The 19,023-nt window shown below is 41.2% G+C and overlaps 1 protein-coding gene across 5 annotated transcripts in view; it reads right to left on the bottom strand.

The window, feature by feature from the left end:
• PCNX1 (pecanex 1) overlaps positions 1-19,023 on the bottom strand; it is a 103,519-nt gene that overhangs the window by 45,573 nt on the left and 38,923 nt on the right. For 3 of the 5 annotated variants that reach the window (XM_066631828.1, XM_066631854.1, XM_066631818.1), the window contains exons 7-8: positions 13,787-13,919; positions 2,929-3,113 (exon numbers count right to left, since the gene is read on the bottom strand). In XM_066631828.1, the coding sequence (XP_066487925.1) occupies positions 2,929-3,113; positions 13,787-13,919 (318 nt within the window). The remainder of the gene's footprint in view (positions 1-2,928; positions 3,114-13,786; positions 13,920-19,023) is intronic. The other 2 variants (XM_066631837.1, XM_066631845.1) reach the window with 2 other exon arrangements.

Genomic DNA, 19,023 nt, shown 5'->3' on the forward strand with positions numbered 1-19,023 from the left:
GGCTTTATTCCATCACACAAGGGCACAGCTGCTGTGAGACAAGACTAACAAAAGGCCTGCAGGCCAGATGCAGGAACCTCTTTATTCAGACCTCCCCTCCCCCCCACCACCGCTGCCAGCACTGCCCTTCCACCAGCAGCAACACTTCTGCTAAAGCTCTGATGGAAGGAGGACTAAGAAGGAGGTGCTGTAGGCTTATACCATAGTCTTTCGAGACTGAAGATTGCCAACCATTGTAGCAATGACATTTGCTGATAAACAGAACACTGATGTCTTGGCTCTAAAACCTCTAAAAATCCCTAACATCTTCTACCCTGCCCACCAGTTTCAAACCAAAACAGCACTGGGTGACCAGATGTTGTAACTGCAGAAGAGGACAAGGCACCCCAAAATGTAGGACATCCAAGAAAAATGTAGCACATCCAAGAGAAATGTAGGACATGACAAAATAAGAGCGAAAAACACTAGTATATTGATTTCATGTGGTTAAAATTAACTATATTAATTATTAAATTTAAAACCATATTACACTTATTAATTACAAGAAGGCTATGCACTGCCTGCAGGGGTCCACTCACAGGGAAAAGGAGGACATTTTAAGTTCTTTTCCAGGACTTGAGGCTAAAAAAAGGGGGACACGTCCTGGAAAAAGAAGATGTTCGGTCATTCTGACAGTAGCAGATTCAGACATGACATTTGCCCAAAATAGCCCTCAGTCAATGCAACAATGGAAACAGTTTTATATCGCACACTTCAGGGCCAGGAATGGCAGCTACATACTGTGTACTGGACAGGGAGTAGCAATTGTAGACACATTCACGTAGTCACAGCTACAATATAAGCACAAGCAAAGTCCTAACAAAAGCCACAGCTTGATTCTGCAATATTTCATCCAAGCAGCAGATGGCACCTGATTGCATTGCAAACCTCTAACATTATTTCTTCTGCATCCTTTGTACCAAGAGCCTGTTTTCAAGTACAAAGCAAAAAAAAAAAAGGGGATTTACACATGTCCTATAATGCCAGAAGTGCATCCAGCTTTATAAACACTCAATTTTGTAGCACATAACCAGCAACAGAACTTGCACAGTCCTTGAACTCAAGCCTTAAAAACCCCTCTTCCAGCAAGCCTCCAGACACTATTACAACACTGAAGCGCTCACAAATCTTTTGTTGCTCTTTGGTAGTAACATTAACATGGGACAATGGTGGAACTTAATGTGTACAAGCCCTACTCTGGAAGCAAGGAGTGAAGAATTAACAGCAACAAAGGGTACATCAAATCCAGAAAGGTCACCTGCCCAAGGGGAACATGGAAGAAGTTAAATTTTATTGGCTAGATAAATAATTTAAACTTGGCCACAAACCAAATTATTTAGGGAAGATTCAAAAACTTTTATTTGCTCCAGCCAAGAGTAGCACAATGCAATCCAAGTATGTCCACTCAGAAGAAATGTCAATTGAATTAAACAGTATTTATTCTCAGGAAAAAAAATGATAGGATTGCAATAGAACAGAACATTTAAGTTTATATTCTGGTTAATGCTTTGTTGACTAAAAATCCCAAACCTTTTATTGGTATAGGTCCCAACCTAAAAACCTTTATTGGTAAAGGTCTTTGCATCCACTGAACTCTTAAGGCAGTCCCTACCACAATAAGGCACTCCTGTTTGACTACCCACTTAGTGACAACACCACATTTCAGTGCTTCATTTTGTTACAGTAAGAATAGAAAAAAAGTTTGACAAAACGGAAAATGAGAGACCTGGAATTCATTGTTACCTACATAACTTGTGAAATCCTAAAACTTGTCAAAGAGAAAAGAATGTTTTTTGTCAAGATTTTTTAAAAGAACACATTCATAATTACACATGGAAACTTATGTGATTAAATACTGGTGGCTCATCTTGATTACACTGCTGAGTCCCTAACATCCTAGAAATCTCCAACTAGCCCAGACCATAATAAAATTTTTCATTACTTTTCTAGTTCAAAGTACTAACGTTTCAAACTGGAAAACATGCTGGTGAAAATGAACCCCAAGAGCAATTTTATTCATGTTCCATGGTGTGCCTATGTTGGGTTTTTCTGACCACATTAGAGAAAGGAAATGGTTGAACAGCAGCTTTCCCAGTTTAAAATATTAATGGGATTCTGCATAGAGATCTGACCATTCAATAGTCATCAGATGTCACATTTTGTGCTGTGGTACAAATGTGTACAGGTTCAACATTAAACATTCTTTTCAAGCCATGTCTATGATATAATGCAATTATGCATTCTAAATTCAAAAATTACATGTTCAACATATGGTTGTTTCAATTATTTAGGATTGTAGGGTGCCATGACAGCACTACCATAGTGACATCGTTTTGTGGCTAAGATCTAAACAAATGTTCTACTACAGAAGTTAGACATGTCTGTCAATATACTCCAACCCTTTACAAATTTCCACCCTACAATGAGAACTGCAAAGCAGCAATTTTACAAACAGCAGTGTTTAATACAAATACATCTGAACACAACAGGTTCTGAAAGACTGTACTTGCATTCAGGCTATTAGTGTTAAAGACTAAATAATATATCCTTTTATCAATATGAAGAACATTTATCAGCACTTACAACTCTATTCCTGATAAGAACTTTAAAACACTCTGTATAAAATACAGTTTGAGAGGTATTTTCTTGAGATACTTCAATGTGCCCAATAAACACTCAACATGAAATTAAAGAGTTCATTCAGTATCTTCAAACAATTTCTGCCCTAACATAACAGTTTAGTCTATAAAGTGTCACAAACAAAGGAGCAAATGCAATTTGCTATAACACCCTCCAAACAAAGCTACGATGAAGTTACAGTGCATCATAAGCCATAAATCTGCTGCATAAACACTTTGATTTCACCAAGGTTACATAAGGCCTGCGTACCAAGTTCATCGTGCAAACTGCCACCGACTACAGCAGATGCATTGTCATGTGATGCTTCTAAGTGGATACTCCCATTTCTCACCAGCAAGGAGGCACTAGCGCTGAGCACTGCTGCCTGGGAATGGGGGCAGGACTGGACTTTGACTTGGGTTGTGGACTGCTGCCCTTGCTGAACATCTTGAAGGCTATGAAAGAACATGGATGGTGGAAATATTACAGGGAAGAACACAGAAACAATAGCTAGAAACTAAGTCAACACTTTTTTATATTTTAAAAAAGGTTAAAACAAAAAGTACAGCATAGTGAAAGAGCCAGTATGAGCATGTTATGTCAAGCCGAGAAATACTAGAAGTCAACTGGGTAACCATTCTGAGAGGTCCTTAGCACTTTAGGTGTCATGACTTTCTCACAGAGTTCTGTCCTGAGCAATATTAAAAGTGCATAGTTGTGGTGGGGTGTTAGGAGAATCATGTAGCAATACAGTATTTCTTTAAAAGGAGCATTTGCTCTTCTTTTGCTAACAAACTGCAAACTCCACTCTTTCATGCAAGTTCATAGTCAGACCCTGGGAAGATTGCAAGAAATGAATGGGTCTTAATGATGTGGATTCTGAAATGCGGTTTCACCCAAGCAATTAAAATATGTTTAAAATTATTTATATACCATATTATTATTAGTAGTAGTAGTAGTAGCAGTATTCATATACTGCTTTTCAAACTAAAAAGTTCAAATATTTTCTTGTAAATATACATTTTTTGGATGAGGGAGAAGAGATTACGGTTTCTACAAATGTTCTACAATCCAGCAGTAATGTGCCACTGAAAACTGACCAGGTTGTGCAACTGGTCAGTTCTCTTTCACAGGTCTTTATGGCCCAACAAATTAAAACTGGACTTTTAAGACACAACCACAATCTACCCTTGACAAGTCATAGTTCCTACGCTCCTCATCTGTTAAATGGGAACAGTATTACCTCACACAATTATTGTGGGAACCATGTACAAGTTACTTTACACCTAAAGTATTATTGTTTAAATATCGTGTTCATGATATTAAAGTATTTTAGGCAGAAGGCATGATTTAAGAAATCTATTTCAACTAGAACATTTAAAATTTAAGTTCACAGGCTAACTACTAATTTTTATATATATTACGTATGCAACAAGTTAGTTTAGTTTGAGGTACAATATGGATTATTCATAGAACATACAGTGCAACAATTCTACTGTGATTCAACAAAACAAAACTACCTAAAGGACTGAGGGCAGGAAGTTACCTTGAACATGACTCTTTGACACTACACTTACAAATAGGAACAAACGGTAATATTTGGGGGCAAAAATAATAAACACATAACGTTTATCAGAAGAGTAGACAATTAGCACTGCACTCAATAGGATAACTCAAATACAGAAAAGAGGTAAAATGAAGGGGAAAAAGTGATTTTTAATATTAAAGACTCAGGAAAAATTCTTACTTCTGTGAAAGGCAACAGAAATATGGCATATAATGGAAACAGAATTTCCTAAATAAAAACACATGAATCCCTCAAATTTTAATTGTCTTTTCTTCAGTTAAAGCGTTAAAGGCATTGGCTTACTTCTGCAATTTCAACCTGTGCTTGAAACTTACAATTTTTAAGTTAATTTTCTAATGAGCAAGCTGTATAAAATGAATAATCTTGTCTACTGCTTTGAAACATGCATTCCTTTATAAATACAAACCTCTACATTGCCAGAAAAACACAGATTATTTAATTTTTAATTAGATTTCAATTTTTAACAAAAAGATACAAGAACTAATTAGCATAGGACTTTATACTAATTGATGAGAAACAGTATTCTCAGATAAGTTGCATTTGCCAAGGACTCCATCCCTGCTTCAAAATATTTTTTTAGTAGCTAGGAACTATCCAAAAAGAAACAACTTTTTAAAAACCCTGACAGCTCACTTCTTACATATCTAATGCAGTATTTGAAGGGTCAAGAAATTCCAGTTAAACATTTTTGTACAACTTCACAAACAGCCAATCCTATCCAACTTTCCAGCAGCAGTGCAGCAACAGGGTGTGAACTGCATTCTGTGGTGGGGGAGGAGACAAGTCACGGAAGCCTCCTCAAGGTAATGCTTGTTGCCTTACTTAGAGGCTGCATTTGGCTGCACTGGGGTTGAAAGTTGCATAGGATTAGACCCTTAAACTTTTTCTTGGACTGGTTCATATGCTTATCTGGCTAACAAGCATCCCCTAATATATAACAAGCTATAATATGGTGTATATATAAAAAAATCTTATCTCACATTTCTATGATTATTGATAAGCATGAAGCTTACTAGAGTTTGGTTCAGGGCTCTGGTCCAAAACAGGCCTTGGTGACAACCTACAGTGAAGGTCACTGGGTTTTAAGGAACAAGGTACAGGAAACCACAAAGACAAGGATAGGGCAACTGGAGCGTAGATGGTGCAGAGAAAAGGACTTAGGACTGCAGTGTTAGGGTTAGGATTGCAACACTATCAGCCAAAGGAAGGAGAAGGAAAATCTGAGCATTAGCTGAGGCATAAAGCATCTAGACAGGACTAAGCACTTGCTCTTCCTCTACTGAGCACATGCACACTGTTATGAACCTGGCTCAGCCTATGATCCTCTATAGCTGCGGTTTTTAAACTTGCAGAGAGTTTGAATCCCGCAGTAAGTCTTTGCGGGGGCGGGGGGAGGCAGCAAAGCGATCCCCAGGATTGCGCAGCTCAGGGGAGCTGCAGGGCTCCACCCCACTCTCACTTTCCCTGACCCTGGGAGCCCTGCAGGCGCTCGCACCCGGCTCCCCACAGCCAGGGATGGCTGCTGCAGGGACTGGAGGGTGCAACCCAGTCCCTGCAGCCCGGTCAAAAGGGGAAGTGGGGCGATCGTGCACCACTTCCGGTTTAGCGGAGTGGGGCGCAATCACTCCGCTGTCACCTTCCCTGACCCGGGGAGCCTTGCCAAAGCACCCCCGGGGGCTGCAGGGGGTTTGGGCAAGTGCACCAAGCCCCTGCAGCCCTCCTGAGCGGTGCGATCCTGGGGATCGCGCCGCTGCCTCCTCCCTGCCTCCTGGCTGCCCCCGCCCCTTAAGGGGAAAGGGGCCAGGACCCTCAGGCTGGGGTGTCGCAACGCCCCAGTTTGAATACCACTGCTCTATAGGAAGAAGGTTAAGACTGGAGGCTATCTTTACAGTTATTTCAGAAAATGAGCAGGAGTGATGATCTGTTAAGGAAGGATTTAGGTGAGAAAAGCGTGAATGAATATTTTTGCTTTAAGATTGCAACATTTTACCCAGATAGAGCTTATTTTACTGTGTGTGTTTGACACATTTTACTAAAGAATTTCCAGCATGGTATTCAACTTTGGCAGGTCCATAATCATTGTGCACTGTACTTCCCAGCAGTGGTGTAGCTGGAAGGTGCACTGCTCCAGCAACCATGGCAAGGGCAGCATTGTTGCATGTGATCCTTCCCCAGCTACACTACTGCTTCCCAGATTCAAAGGGTTAAACAGAGAGTAGTACTTTCTTTTCCTCGTCTCTGTAAGACCCCAGATCACCTATTTTTCCCTATATGCATTAAAAATTGTTGCAAGAGAACAGATATGGATAGGAGTATCTTTAGGACTACAGAACATGCTATCATCAACACCACTTTTCAAAGGTCCTTTAGAAGAAAACACTAGAAGGCAAATGACCATGTTTCTTTCATTTGAATAGCCTTTACCAAAACACACACAAAAATGAGAAAGCAAAGTTCACGAAGCAGTTCTATCATTTGCTACAGGTCTATCCAATTAAGTCCTGCTGCTGCAGTAGATCTAGCTTTTGGTGCTATTACTCAGCGGCAACCCTTAGGGAATGTTTTAGTAAGCAACGCTCCCTCAAGCTCTTGAGCCAGGGGTGCTCAAAGTTTTTGGCAGGAGGGCCACAACATCTCTCTGACACTGTGTCGGGAGCTGGGGAAAAAAAGAATTTACACTTCAAATTTGAATAAATTTACATAAATGAATATATCAGAGACGGAAAATGAATGAATGAATGAATGAATTCAATCCAGTTTATGATCACATTCACCCTAAGGGGGGGGGAATCTTCATGCCAGTTTATGATCACACTCACTCTAAGAAAGGGGGGACCTTCATGCCAGTTTATGCCCACATTCACCCTAAGAAGGGGAGGGGAATCTTCATGCCAGTTTATGCTCACATTCACCCTAAGAAGGGGGGATCTTCATGCCAGTTTATGCTCACATTCACCCTAAGAAGCGGGGGGGATCTTCATGTCAGTTTATGCTCACATTCACCCTAAGAAGGGGGGGATCTTCATGCCAGTTTATGATCCCATTCACACACACACACAAATGGAGGGGGATCTTTCACACTTTCACATACCCACCTGCTCACCTGCCCCCTCGCCCTCCCTCCTTCCCTCGCTTGGGCTGCCTGCCTGCTTGCCCAGCTGCCTGCCTACCTGCCTGCCCATGTGCTGGTGCTGTTGCCTGCCTGCCTGCCTGGCTAGCGGACTGGCTGGCTGGCCAGCCAGCCAGCCAGCCAACCAGCCCTCCCTCCCTCCCTCCCTCCGGAGGGAGACGAGCTGGGCTGGGCTCCCCTCCCTCATTATCTCTCTCTCCATCTCTCTCTCCCCCCTGGCTCAGGCTGCAGGAGGGGAGGGGAGGAGGGGAAGGGAGCCGAGCAGAGCCAAATGGAGCTGCTCCCAGCCCAGCCCATGGGTAAGGAAGAAGAGACTAGCAGGCAAGCGTGCAGGGTTTTTTATAGTGGGAAGTAACATGAGACCTGCAAGTCTCAGGTTACCTTCCCACTATTAAAAGGCCCTGCACGCCGGCTGGGCTCGTCTTTCCTTCGCTGCCACTGAGCTCAGTGGCAGCAAGGGAGAGCAAGGCGCAGAGCTCGTGCAGCAGGCCAGCACGGGCTGGGGTGAGGGCCGGGTGCCCACTGGAGGTGGGGGGACCCCCTGGGGGCCGGATGGGGACCCACAGCGGGCTGCAAGTGGCCCGCGGGCCGGGATTTGGGCACCCCTGTCTTGAGCTACCCCACAACTAGCATTCCAATAACCACCACAAAAGAAAGACTATTCTTTCAACTACATAATTTAAAACTATTACTGTTTAAGCAAACACTAGGAAGATACTCAATTAGTGTTAAATTACATAGAATAAAATGCTGTTGAAAAATAAGACTGGGTTATTTAATACTTTTTTCCCCATGGCAGACATGCATAGTCAGACTAAATCAGCATAAAAAGAAAGCCCAAACAGTCCAGTGAAAATGTTAACTTCAGTAGTTTAACTGCAATCACATTTCTCTTTTCTCACTTATATGCAACAATATATGCTCCTCGCTAGGTTTAGCTGGGGTTTAGCCTTTCACAAGTTACTGCATCACCAGACAAAGCCACTAAAATCAATGATACTAAACTCTCCTCCATACCTATCCTCCAGTGGTACTGTAATATCCACATCTGACTCCTCATTCATTCTGCTAAAGCAGGGGTCTCCAAACCCTGGCCCGGGGGCCAGATGCGGCCTGCAGCAAGCCTCTATCTGGCCCGCGGCCAGCCTCTTGTCCCCTGAAAGCCTCTGGCCCACTTGGCCGAAGGTGGCAGGAACTATGCTCTGGTTCTGTCTGAAGGGTGTTCTAAGGGCCAGAGAAGTTGAATGAATGAGCCCATTCATTCATTTATTCACTCATCTAAGTTCCATCTCTAATTTATTTATATAAATTTTATATTTAAAATTTTTTTCTGGCCCTCAACACCATGCCAGGTATTTGATGTGGCCCTCTGGTCAAAAAGTTTGTAGACCTCTGTACTAAAGGAACATGTAAGTCTTACGCCCATGAAATTCCTCTGCAGGTGCATTTAACATACTGAATAATGAAAGCCCAGGTCCTAGCAAAACTGGGTGGGAGGAGGTGCTGCAGAGGCAGGGAGTAGGCGAACTGGGCTCCAGAGGGCATGGGGCTGGCAGCAGAGGCTGCTGCTGGATCCTATTCCCCTTCCCGGCCCTATAAGCCCTACACACGGCTACTCGATTCTGTGCCAGCTATTTTGCTGGTGTGGTTCCAAGTAGACCCAAAGCACCTGCTGGGGCTCAACAAATGCTTCCCTACCTCGAGGAGATGCCCAGGCAGTCGTTAGGATTGGGCTGCCCAGCTTTTACCTGCTATGCCATTCCAGTGCATTAGTTCCTTCCATCATCTTTAAAGCTGATGTTATATTGTATTGTTCTGAGAATATTTTGGAACCACAAAAACTGAACCCCACTGCCCTGGGTAACATATAAAGTAGAATATATAAATAACTACTTAGATATTGCCCAAAGAAAATCAAAGCAATTCTACAACTGCAGGAAAAACAAAACAACTATCTAAACTGGCTGAGGCAAATTTGATTCCAAATTTGGACAGGAAAAAAATGATATCTACAATGACCACAAAGATTGTTTCAGGGATTAACTATTCAATTTCGAGATGCTACCAGATGTTTACAAGATAATAATAATATACAGTATTTATATACTGCCTTTCTTGGTCTTTATTCAAGACTTTATTCAAGGCGGTTTACATAGGCAGGCTTATTAAATCCACGCAGGGATTTTTACAAATTGAAAGAAGGTTCTTTCTTTCAAGAACCACTACATTCAAGGTGTTACACTCCAATCTGGTTTAACATTCTGGCCTCCATCCTCCCACGCTCCAAGCAGATGGAACAGCTCAGCTGCAGCTTGTCAGCTGCTTCAAGGTCGCACGGTGCCGGTGGCCTCGAACTGGCGACCTTGTGGATGTTAATCTTCAGGCAAATGAAGGCTCTACCCTCTAGACCAGACCTCCTGCCCACACAACTCAACAACAAGATCAACCTACACAACTGAAAAAATCATGTTTTGGGTTCTGGAGTATACATTTTAGGTACTAGGGTGATAACTTGAGATTCTTTCAACCCTTCTGAGATAAGACATCTTCTTTCACAGGGTAGATGGGGAAAAGATGATGCATGGATTCAGAGGAATCAGATGCAGGACAGGGAATATATATTTTACCTTCATAGGATAAAACAGGAAGCAAATTATTTGGGAACATCTAGGCATGATGAAGAGGGGTAACAGACTTTCAAGAATAAATTGCTTGAAATAGAGGGGATTGACCTAATGCAGTGTTTCTCAAACTGTGGGTTGTGACCCACAGTTTGGGATGGGTTGCAAACCAATTTCAGATGGGTCTCCCATTCACTTCAATGTGCACTTTATTTCTAATGTATTTGGCTTGAGGCTACCATGGTATGCGACTGCATTTGGGGAAATATTAGAGTTGTACTTTTAACAGGCTTTTAAGCATGTGTATGCTTTTAACAATCAGTGTCAATGGGGCTTACTCCCAGGTAAGTGTGGATAGGATTACAGCCTTTGGGACATTTGGAGATTAAAAAAAAAAGATCAACAACAACTTAGGAGGTTTAGGAGGGTTCTTTATTTTAAATAAATTTTAAACATATATTTATTGTAGACTTTTAATTGACTTGATTGATTAAATTTGATTTTTTTATATGGGCAATGTTAAAATATTTCCTGCTTGATGATGTCACTTCTGGCCATAACATCACTTCCAGATTAATTACATGACTTTCTGTTAATCCTGACAGATTATCAGTCTAAAAAGTGGGTCCCAGTGCTGAAAAGTTTGAGAACCACTGAACTAATGTCATCCAACAACAGCTGGACAAAAATCACTGCTGATTTTTTTTCTGTCTGAAGACATGTTCCTTTAAGGATTTACTTCCATTCCACAAACTCAAGGCACTTCTCCCTCCCTCCCCAATCAAGAGACATACTAAAGTGAAGAGACAGCAAAGAGGAATCCATATTCTTAAACTACATTGTCATATAAACCTTCTTCTAGTATAGCCTCACTTTGTTTTTTCCCCCAGGGTGCTTCTCTTCATCAGTCAGAAGAAATGCTGACCAAAAGAGCAGTAGACAAGATATCCCCATGCAACAAAAATGCAATTCGCTGCTAATAGTAAAAAAAAAAAAAAAAGTAGCTGTATGTGTGAAACTATAAATAGCACATCATCCTGAAATACCTGGCATTGTTGACCTTCGTTCGCATGAGCAGAGATTAGCAGCACATTTCTACACATTCACTCAGAAGCAAGTCCCACTGTGTTCAATGTGACTTATTCTCAGGTAAGTGTGAATAGGATTGCAACCTAAGGGACTGTTTTTGTATTATAGGAGCTGTCGCTAGAAATACAAAGTGCACAGGAAGCCATTTGAACAATCAGCTCATATGAAACAGATGGAGGCCATCTGAACACCCCCAGCAAAAGCCCTGGGGATGGCAAAGTTAAAGTCATTTCTCACAAATGAGTTCCCAAGCAAGATGCGCTACAGCAGCACCTGAGTATTCTTCATGGCATGAATAGGCCCCAAAATGTCATGGGTCAAGACTGCTGCAAGCACCCACACACAAATAGTCTTGAGAGTATTTTGGTTCCACTTACCAAAAAAGCTGCAAAGAAGGTGAGAAATAAGCCTAACTCTGCATTTTCTTTGGAATCAAGAATTCGAAACACTGATTTTCAATCATGATTTCTATAGTATTTGGTGTTGTTTTTAAAGTACTGCCAGTACCGAATTAAGTCCTTGTTAGGCTTTGTTATTACTTGATTAGTAATGCTCACTAATAACGATAGCCACAACTTAGTGTCTAGTTGAGTGGCTGCAAGGGTGGTTCTGAACTATCAGAGATAGATGATGGCCTAAGGGCCAAGCAATTTTATGTTCTAAATGAAAAATTGGACTGTTCCTAAGTCAATTATAAATATCCAGAGGTGTTTTTTAAAAAAGCTTTCATGAGTATGACAGAAACAGATAAACATGAAATCGTGTTCTGCTATCCAGCCTTCACAGATAGTCAAAATTCTTTCAGTCCTTCCAAGACAAAACATTTTCTTTCACAGGGAAACCAGACACCACCAAGCCTGTCAATTGTGGGGCAACAGATAGACTCAATTGACTTCTTCTAAGTTATTCCTTTCCTTGAGAAACAGTGTTAGCGGTTTTCAATTCCTGGAATTGTTTCTGGGTCAGCAGATCAATGTCTTGATTAAAAGAGGACCCTAATTCATTTGCCTCCTACAATTTAGTTAGCATAAAATTATGCTTTTTTCAGTCATCTAAATTGTACTTAAGTTGTCCTGAAATCAAGCAAGCTGGTAATGTATGGCTGTGGTTCAGAAGCATTAGCTAGGGCAATAAAGTCAGAGATTTAAAAGCTTTGCACATAGCAGCCACAGTGACTGCTATAAAGATGATAGATGTCTATGTGTGCACATGGGGCTCTGGAAGTTGCAAAGAATGTATTATAGCATCTTCTGCCTTACCCAATCACTGGCTTCAAACCCAAATGTGAAGCTCTACAAGTGAAAGGCACTCATGCAAGTCGAGTCCCCAATTTTTGATAGTTTTCCCTTCCTACTACCCAGCCACATGTGCCATGCTGTTTAGGAATGACAACCTTCCGGAGTAATTTTCAGAGGTCCTGGGGAGTGGCAGAAAAGCTTCATTCTATAGAAGGAACTCTGTGCTTTTCAAGAGTTACAGCACAAGTCATGCATATTTTCATATGTAAAATTTACTATGTACATTATTTAATACCTTTGCATACTTCACCTCATCATTGTTCATAGTACAGAAGTTCCACCACATTTTTATTCTAGACCTTTATTCTATGATATTTGTTAGACAGAAGATGAAAAAGTATGTTTTGTTTGCTCTGTTTCCATAATTCTAATAAAAGGGATCCTAACAGCCAAAGCCAGGACCTTAAAAACAGAGAAGGTAAAAGCTATTAAACTATTCAGCACAATGTATCAATTTTCAAAACTGAAATGTGGGTGGCTGGAAAATCCTAAACATAAGAAGTCCAGGAATTTGAAATAATTTTCCAACCATTCACAATATATTCTTTTCTAAAACATGCCTCCTTCCACAGGCAGTAGCAGAGAACCCAAGAGAAGCACTTAGCAGTAAGATTTCTTTAGTGCAGCCAGAATTGTAGCAGTACTTTATGATCAAATGTTCTTACAGCCAAACTATTTAAATTAGATTTTGAGTTTTTTTTTATCTGGCAAACACAGGTTTAACACATTTACTCTTTAGTATAGACTTAACTAAAAACCTAACTTTAAAATTAACTCATCATTTTACTCAGAATTTATTGATATTCATAATGCGTAATCACAAGTGAGATTAAGGATTTAAAATTGTGAAAAACATTTCTGAAAAAGATTCTGCTAGATGGACCAGAAGCTTGAGATATGAATTATATTTAAGAGGCTTATAATGAATTTGTTTTAAAATATATTACCATGTTGATAATGGTCCCAAATGTTATACCAGCCTGGCAGGAGATTTATCTGTTTTTGCCTCACAGCTCATAATTCGAGATTGTTATAAGTGGATGATGGAATTTAATGCACTCCTCTACATTTCACATTTGTAGAAAAAAAAGAAACACTGAAAGATTTGACAAACTTAAATGAAAGAGCTGGTTTTAAGCCAGTTTGTTAGCATTTTGGCTGACCTAGCAGTGATTTCACTGGTCTACTCATTTTGAAGGGAGGCAGAAGAGACACAAACAGTGTAGTGTACACATGCACAATCCAAAAAGATCACAAATGCATGCACAGTAAACAGCTTGAAGAGATTGATTGGTGGGAGGGGGAAGGAGGGCATAACAAAGTATCTCTGCAACACCACTAGGAGTGGGAAGCAGTGATCAGCTGCATGCATGTTAGATACGGTGGAACACAGATACCATACCTGAGGGGTGAGCCGATGAGCAATGTAGGAGGGGTAGGGTTACTCCCTGCATTGTGACGGCGCCGTACCGCCTGACGCCTAAATGTGCTGCGTTCACGACGAACTGTGATCGCCTCCTCACTGGCTTGTGCTGCTGCATCAAGACAGACCAAGTCAAATTGGAGCCCAGCCCAGTTAGGTACAGAGCATCTTATGATTTCCCCCACCAGTTAACTTATTTGCAGCAGAAGGAACAGTCCTTTTATTCACTCTGAGCAGAATACTCACAAACAGAGAATTGAAGGCTGCAGTTATCACCTCAAACACAGTCACATTCCAACAAATGTGGTTAAAAATTAAGGTTGTAAAAAGCATAATCTGAGTTTTAAAAAAGTTTTAGTTACAGCCTGTGTTCCTTTTAAAATATAACCTGAAACTGAAATATTAATGCAAGAACAAAACTTATACTTGTAATTCTTTAAAATTGAATCCATTATCTTCAATCAGAAGCATGGAGTGAAATCCAGCTTTTACACTGAAATATGGTCCACTGGTGGACATGTGGAAGGAGAGAACAAAGACCTGAATCCTTTTTGTGCTCATTTTGCATATATATCAAGCATGCCAAACACACAAAAAGTCAATTTCAGGATTCCCTCCTTTGCCTTCAAGTAGATATAACCTTGTAGCACAAAAGGCATCATGTGAGCTGCTTCACCAAATATTTCACAGTATGCCATATAAAAGTTCCAGATATGCTTGAGTTGTTCTAGCAACCATTCAGCAAGCATCGTGTGTTGGAAATGTATAAATTGCAAAAGGGGAAACAATTTAAGGGTGCAATCCTAACCCCTTATGTCAGTACTTTCCAGCACTGGCATAGCGGTGCCAATGGGGAGTGTGCTGCATCCTGCAGTTGGGTGTCACTCACTGAGGCCTCCTCAAAGTAAGGGAATGTTTGTTCCCGTACCTCAGAGCTGCATTGGCCGGAAAGCACAGACATAAGGGGTTAGGATTGCGCCCCAAACCATTTAAAATTGGGGTTTTCCCCCCACAATGATTTAAACTACCTTGATTAGATCAATCCACCCTAGTTCCAACATGCCTAACAAAGGCACACAAGTTGCAATTTCTCATTTTAAAAATTAAATGCTCTTGAATTTGCTACGTAGGAAAAAATTCCAGTTCTTCTCTAGCACAGAGAAACCCTGCCTAGTCAGTCAATTAACAGAAATTGCAATGGTTACAACCTTTATTAAGACTATGAAAGCAAAGAGAATGTGAAGCAATTTTCCAAATGCCTGGAAGGATTTTTGTTATTATTGCTGCTGCTTTAAGAGCCAGTCCTTTGGGGGGAGCAGGGGAGACAGAAGGCAGGCAGGCAAAGTGGGGTAGAAAAAAAAATTAAGCCATTCCAACTCAACTCACTCAACAGAAACCACAACACTAAACCCAGGGTGAACACACCAGCTGGGTAGGTGAGATATCTAACAGTTGGCAATCTCACTGGCTTTTGACTACACAAAAAGGAGTTGCTCCAGTTTTACATGGACCAATTTCAGACTATCCACAGCTGTGCAAATCTGCAGAAAGAAACAGAACTACTATTTATAGATGTGTGATACAGGTAGCTGCTCTCTAAGGATCACAGTATTCTGTTGGAGGCATTTAATAAGCCACTTCACTTCATCTGTGTGGATAATCTGAATGGGACAAAGCATGAAGCAGAAACCAGAGAAAACTTTGATCAAATAAAACACATGGCTTTCACTTTCATGGGAAATAAGGAATTATACTACCACACACAAGGGTCCACAAATGTTTCAATAGCCAAACACTATTTGTAGTAGCTGCCAAGACTTCCAAAGGCCTCTGCATATGCCAAGGACCTGTGGAAAGTACGTATATGTCTCATATCAATCCTGGTTTTGAAACAGACAGAAGCACTGGAAGTCTCTTTCACTGCTTCTTACCTGCTCCAAAGGAAAACTCCACCACCACCACCCAAAGTTCTCTGCAATTAGTGATAAACTTTGGAAAGAGATTCTGAGTACTATTCCGTTTTGCCAGATGTCTAGGGAGTGGTGCTTTCTGCTAGCAAGTGGATTTGTGGAGACCTGACCAAATACAAAGCCAGACAGGACCGCTTAGTCTTTTTTTAACCTCAACTTTCTCCAGGAAGTCTTGATGTGTTATAGGATATACCAGTGTTTACTATTAAACTAAGGCCTATCAATGGTATGAAAGCATTCCATAGCAGAAAAACATTTTTCTTTCTTGATTGCCGACTATGGGCCAGTCTGGCAGAATGTGAACAAGACCTGCAGTCACACACATCCTCCCCATGTGCTCCAATTCTTTTCCTCGCTTCCAATTTAGCAGCAATCCACAGTTGATGAAAGTGATTTGTTGCAAAGCCAGAGTGCAATAGTGAAGGGAAGAAGTCAAAGCATATGAAGAGAAAGGCGAGAGGGGAGAGCACATGAGCACAGTCTCAACAAACACCAAGGCTTTTATCTAGATACCAATGAATTGTGCAAGAAGTTATATGCTCACTATCTGCTCAGAGGCCCCAAAGGTTATAGCCAAGACTGAAGGGCTGAATCTTCTCAAAGTTCTAATCAGCTTGGAGATTTTTATATAGATTTAGGTGTTTTTCCTGGTTATTTTTAGAGGAAGAACTGACAGGGAACAGTATAATGAATTTGCATGACCTGGTTGCATCTTGCATGCCTTCCAAGCCCTTTGAGGAGAAAGGCAGGATATAAATCAAATAAATAAAGATATATTCCCTAGCTGGAATAAGTCAAAGAAAATATGGAACAAGGGGTCCATCGCCATGGTGCAAGAGCTTGGAGGGAAGACAAAGGTTACCATTCTTTACTTTGTGAAGTTGATACTATTCCTGTGGAAGAATTATGCAAAAACATCAGCTCTAACCAATGGTGCACCATGGAGCAGGTAGTTCAAAGTTCCTATGCGTTCACACAATGTCCTATGCATTTCTGATTGATCTAAAGCTGTACTTTCCTGTGACTCATAATGAATCCAGAGATGCCTGTGGAGCATTAGGGAAAGCATTACAAGCTCATAGGGCAAGTTGAATTGTAAGTATTGGCATATTTTCTAGGCAGCTACTTAGGACATCACCTTAAAAAACAAACATGCAGTCTAGTCAAAAACTTTGTGGTGAGAATTTGCAGTTTCCTTTAGCTCTAATAATAACAACAGATGCAACTCAAGCCCAGTCTTTGTTGGCATAGATATCTGATTCAGGGCAGTCCAGTAACTCTCCTCCAAGATCATCCATCTAACAAGTATAAATGCTGATCCCAACAAAACTCTCTCAGAGTGCACTCTATAACTTAGGGTTTCCACTTGGATTCTGTATCAAAGCACAAGTAGTGAGAAACATTACAGCTGCCAAGAGATAGAAAGTTGTGGTTTTTCAACAAGGTACTGAAAAAATGAGTCCAGTGGAATCTTCGCATTTTACAGGAAGGGTGGGAAGTGGGCTAAGCTTTTACAACACTTCGTCACAAACTCAATTCTATAAACTAGTATCTCCAGTAAATAAGATATTCAAGGACAACTGTAGAATGCTTTGTGAGAGCTATTTAAAAGATGGTGGAAATGAAGCTCTTCTCCTAATTTTGGGAAGGGAGCATTGATTCAAAATAATATGCTGGGTAAGGAAAACACAAGATAAATTATTAGTTCTGCTCAAATAGAATACAGTTTAGGCTATGTGAACGAGCAAAAGCGACCTGTAGGCTCACACAGGAAAGTGGATGTTTCTGCTTCCACTTTAAGAAATGGCAGTTCTGCATTACATACAAATTTTAAGAATTGGGGATCCCAGCTTTCTCTAACAGTTGAACACACCTGTTCTCAAAATCTGTATTCAATGCAGAACTGCAGTTTCTTTTAAAGCGACAGTAAAAGATATCACTTTCTTGCTCCCAAGAATTAAAGGGGAGGGGGGGAAGGGAGCACACTTGAGCCTACAGATCGCTTAAATGTGTTCATGTAACACTAAAGCATGGTTTAGTGGTTGGGCTGGTTAGGTTGCAATCCTATACACATTTACCTGGTAGCATTAAATTCAAAGAGGCTTACTTCTGAGTAAACATGCAAATAATTGCAGAGGGTTTTTGAAATACTGGGGATTTAGAGGGGAGAAAATGAGACATGATTCCCTATTAACAGGCATATGACTGCTCTTTGGTATACTTCCAAGTCACAGGTGAAGGGCAGCAAAAGGAAGTGATGATACAGGACATAAATGGTTTAATTCCTTTTTCTCAAGGACATCAAAGAGTACATGTTCCTTCCTTATCTTCCTGCAATGTTTTAAATTTCTACCTCAAGCCCACAAAGCAACTGAGCATTACTGAAACACTTCCATTTCACACCTTGACCAAAATCTCCACATAACTGGCAGTGGTACTTTCTGCAGCTCTGAGTAATTGTGATTTTATATATAACAATTATTATTATTACTCCCCTGGGGTCTGGGGATAAGAATAAGCCCTGAGTTCGGCTGTACCTGTCATAAGAGGTGACTAAACAGCCACTGGGTAGATGGGACTCGTTAGCCTGGGAAGGCAGCTCATCTGAGAGAAGGAAAACTCTGATCGCAAACCTCCACTGCCTTGTGGCTACATCCAGTTATGGAAAAGGCTTCAGGAGTCAACCTCGAGGCAAAATCCGGAGCTGGAGTTCCTGTGGCTGTTCATGGCTGAACACAGTCACGTTCTGGCAATTCCTGCGACGCCGCTGGAACCAGCCATAATGGCCTCTGCCTTCTCATTGGACCACTTCAGCGACGTGGAGAGGAGGGATTTGCTGCATGGGAAACAGTCTATCCTCCATATCTACCTTACCCAGGCTTCGCGCACTGGAGAAGACACTCTGTTCCAGGACCACTATTCAGAGTGCAATACCATAGTCTTCCGAGACTGAAGGATGCCAACATATTATTATTATTATTGATTGTATACACCAGTTCATTTACATAAGATACATTCCAGTCACATAGACTGAACTGTGATGTACAATTAATACAGGATTAGCAAAGTGTTTTCAACAAGTTTGGGGGTTGAGAAGCCCCAAACCTCCATAGCCAAGTCATACCCCATAGCCACACACCCCTGGTCAAGTCACACCTTCCACAACCGTACACTCTCTGGCTCTTTTTTTCTTCCCACCCCCAGCTGTGTGCGCTCTCTCTCTCTCTCTTTCTTCCCCCCCCCACA

The sequence above is a fragment of the Tiliqua scincoides genome, chromosome 1, assembly GCF_035046505.1.
Source record: "Tiliqua scincoides isolate rTilSci1 chromosome 1, rTilSci1.hap2, whole genome shotgun sequence".
Taxonomy (NCBI): domain Eukaryota; kingdom Metazoa; phylum Chordata; class Lepidosauria; order Squamata; family Scincidae; genus Tiliqua; species Tiliqua scincoides.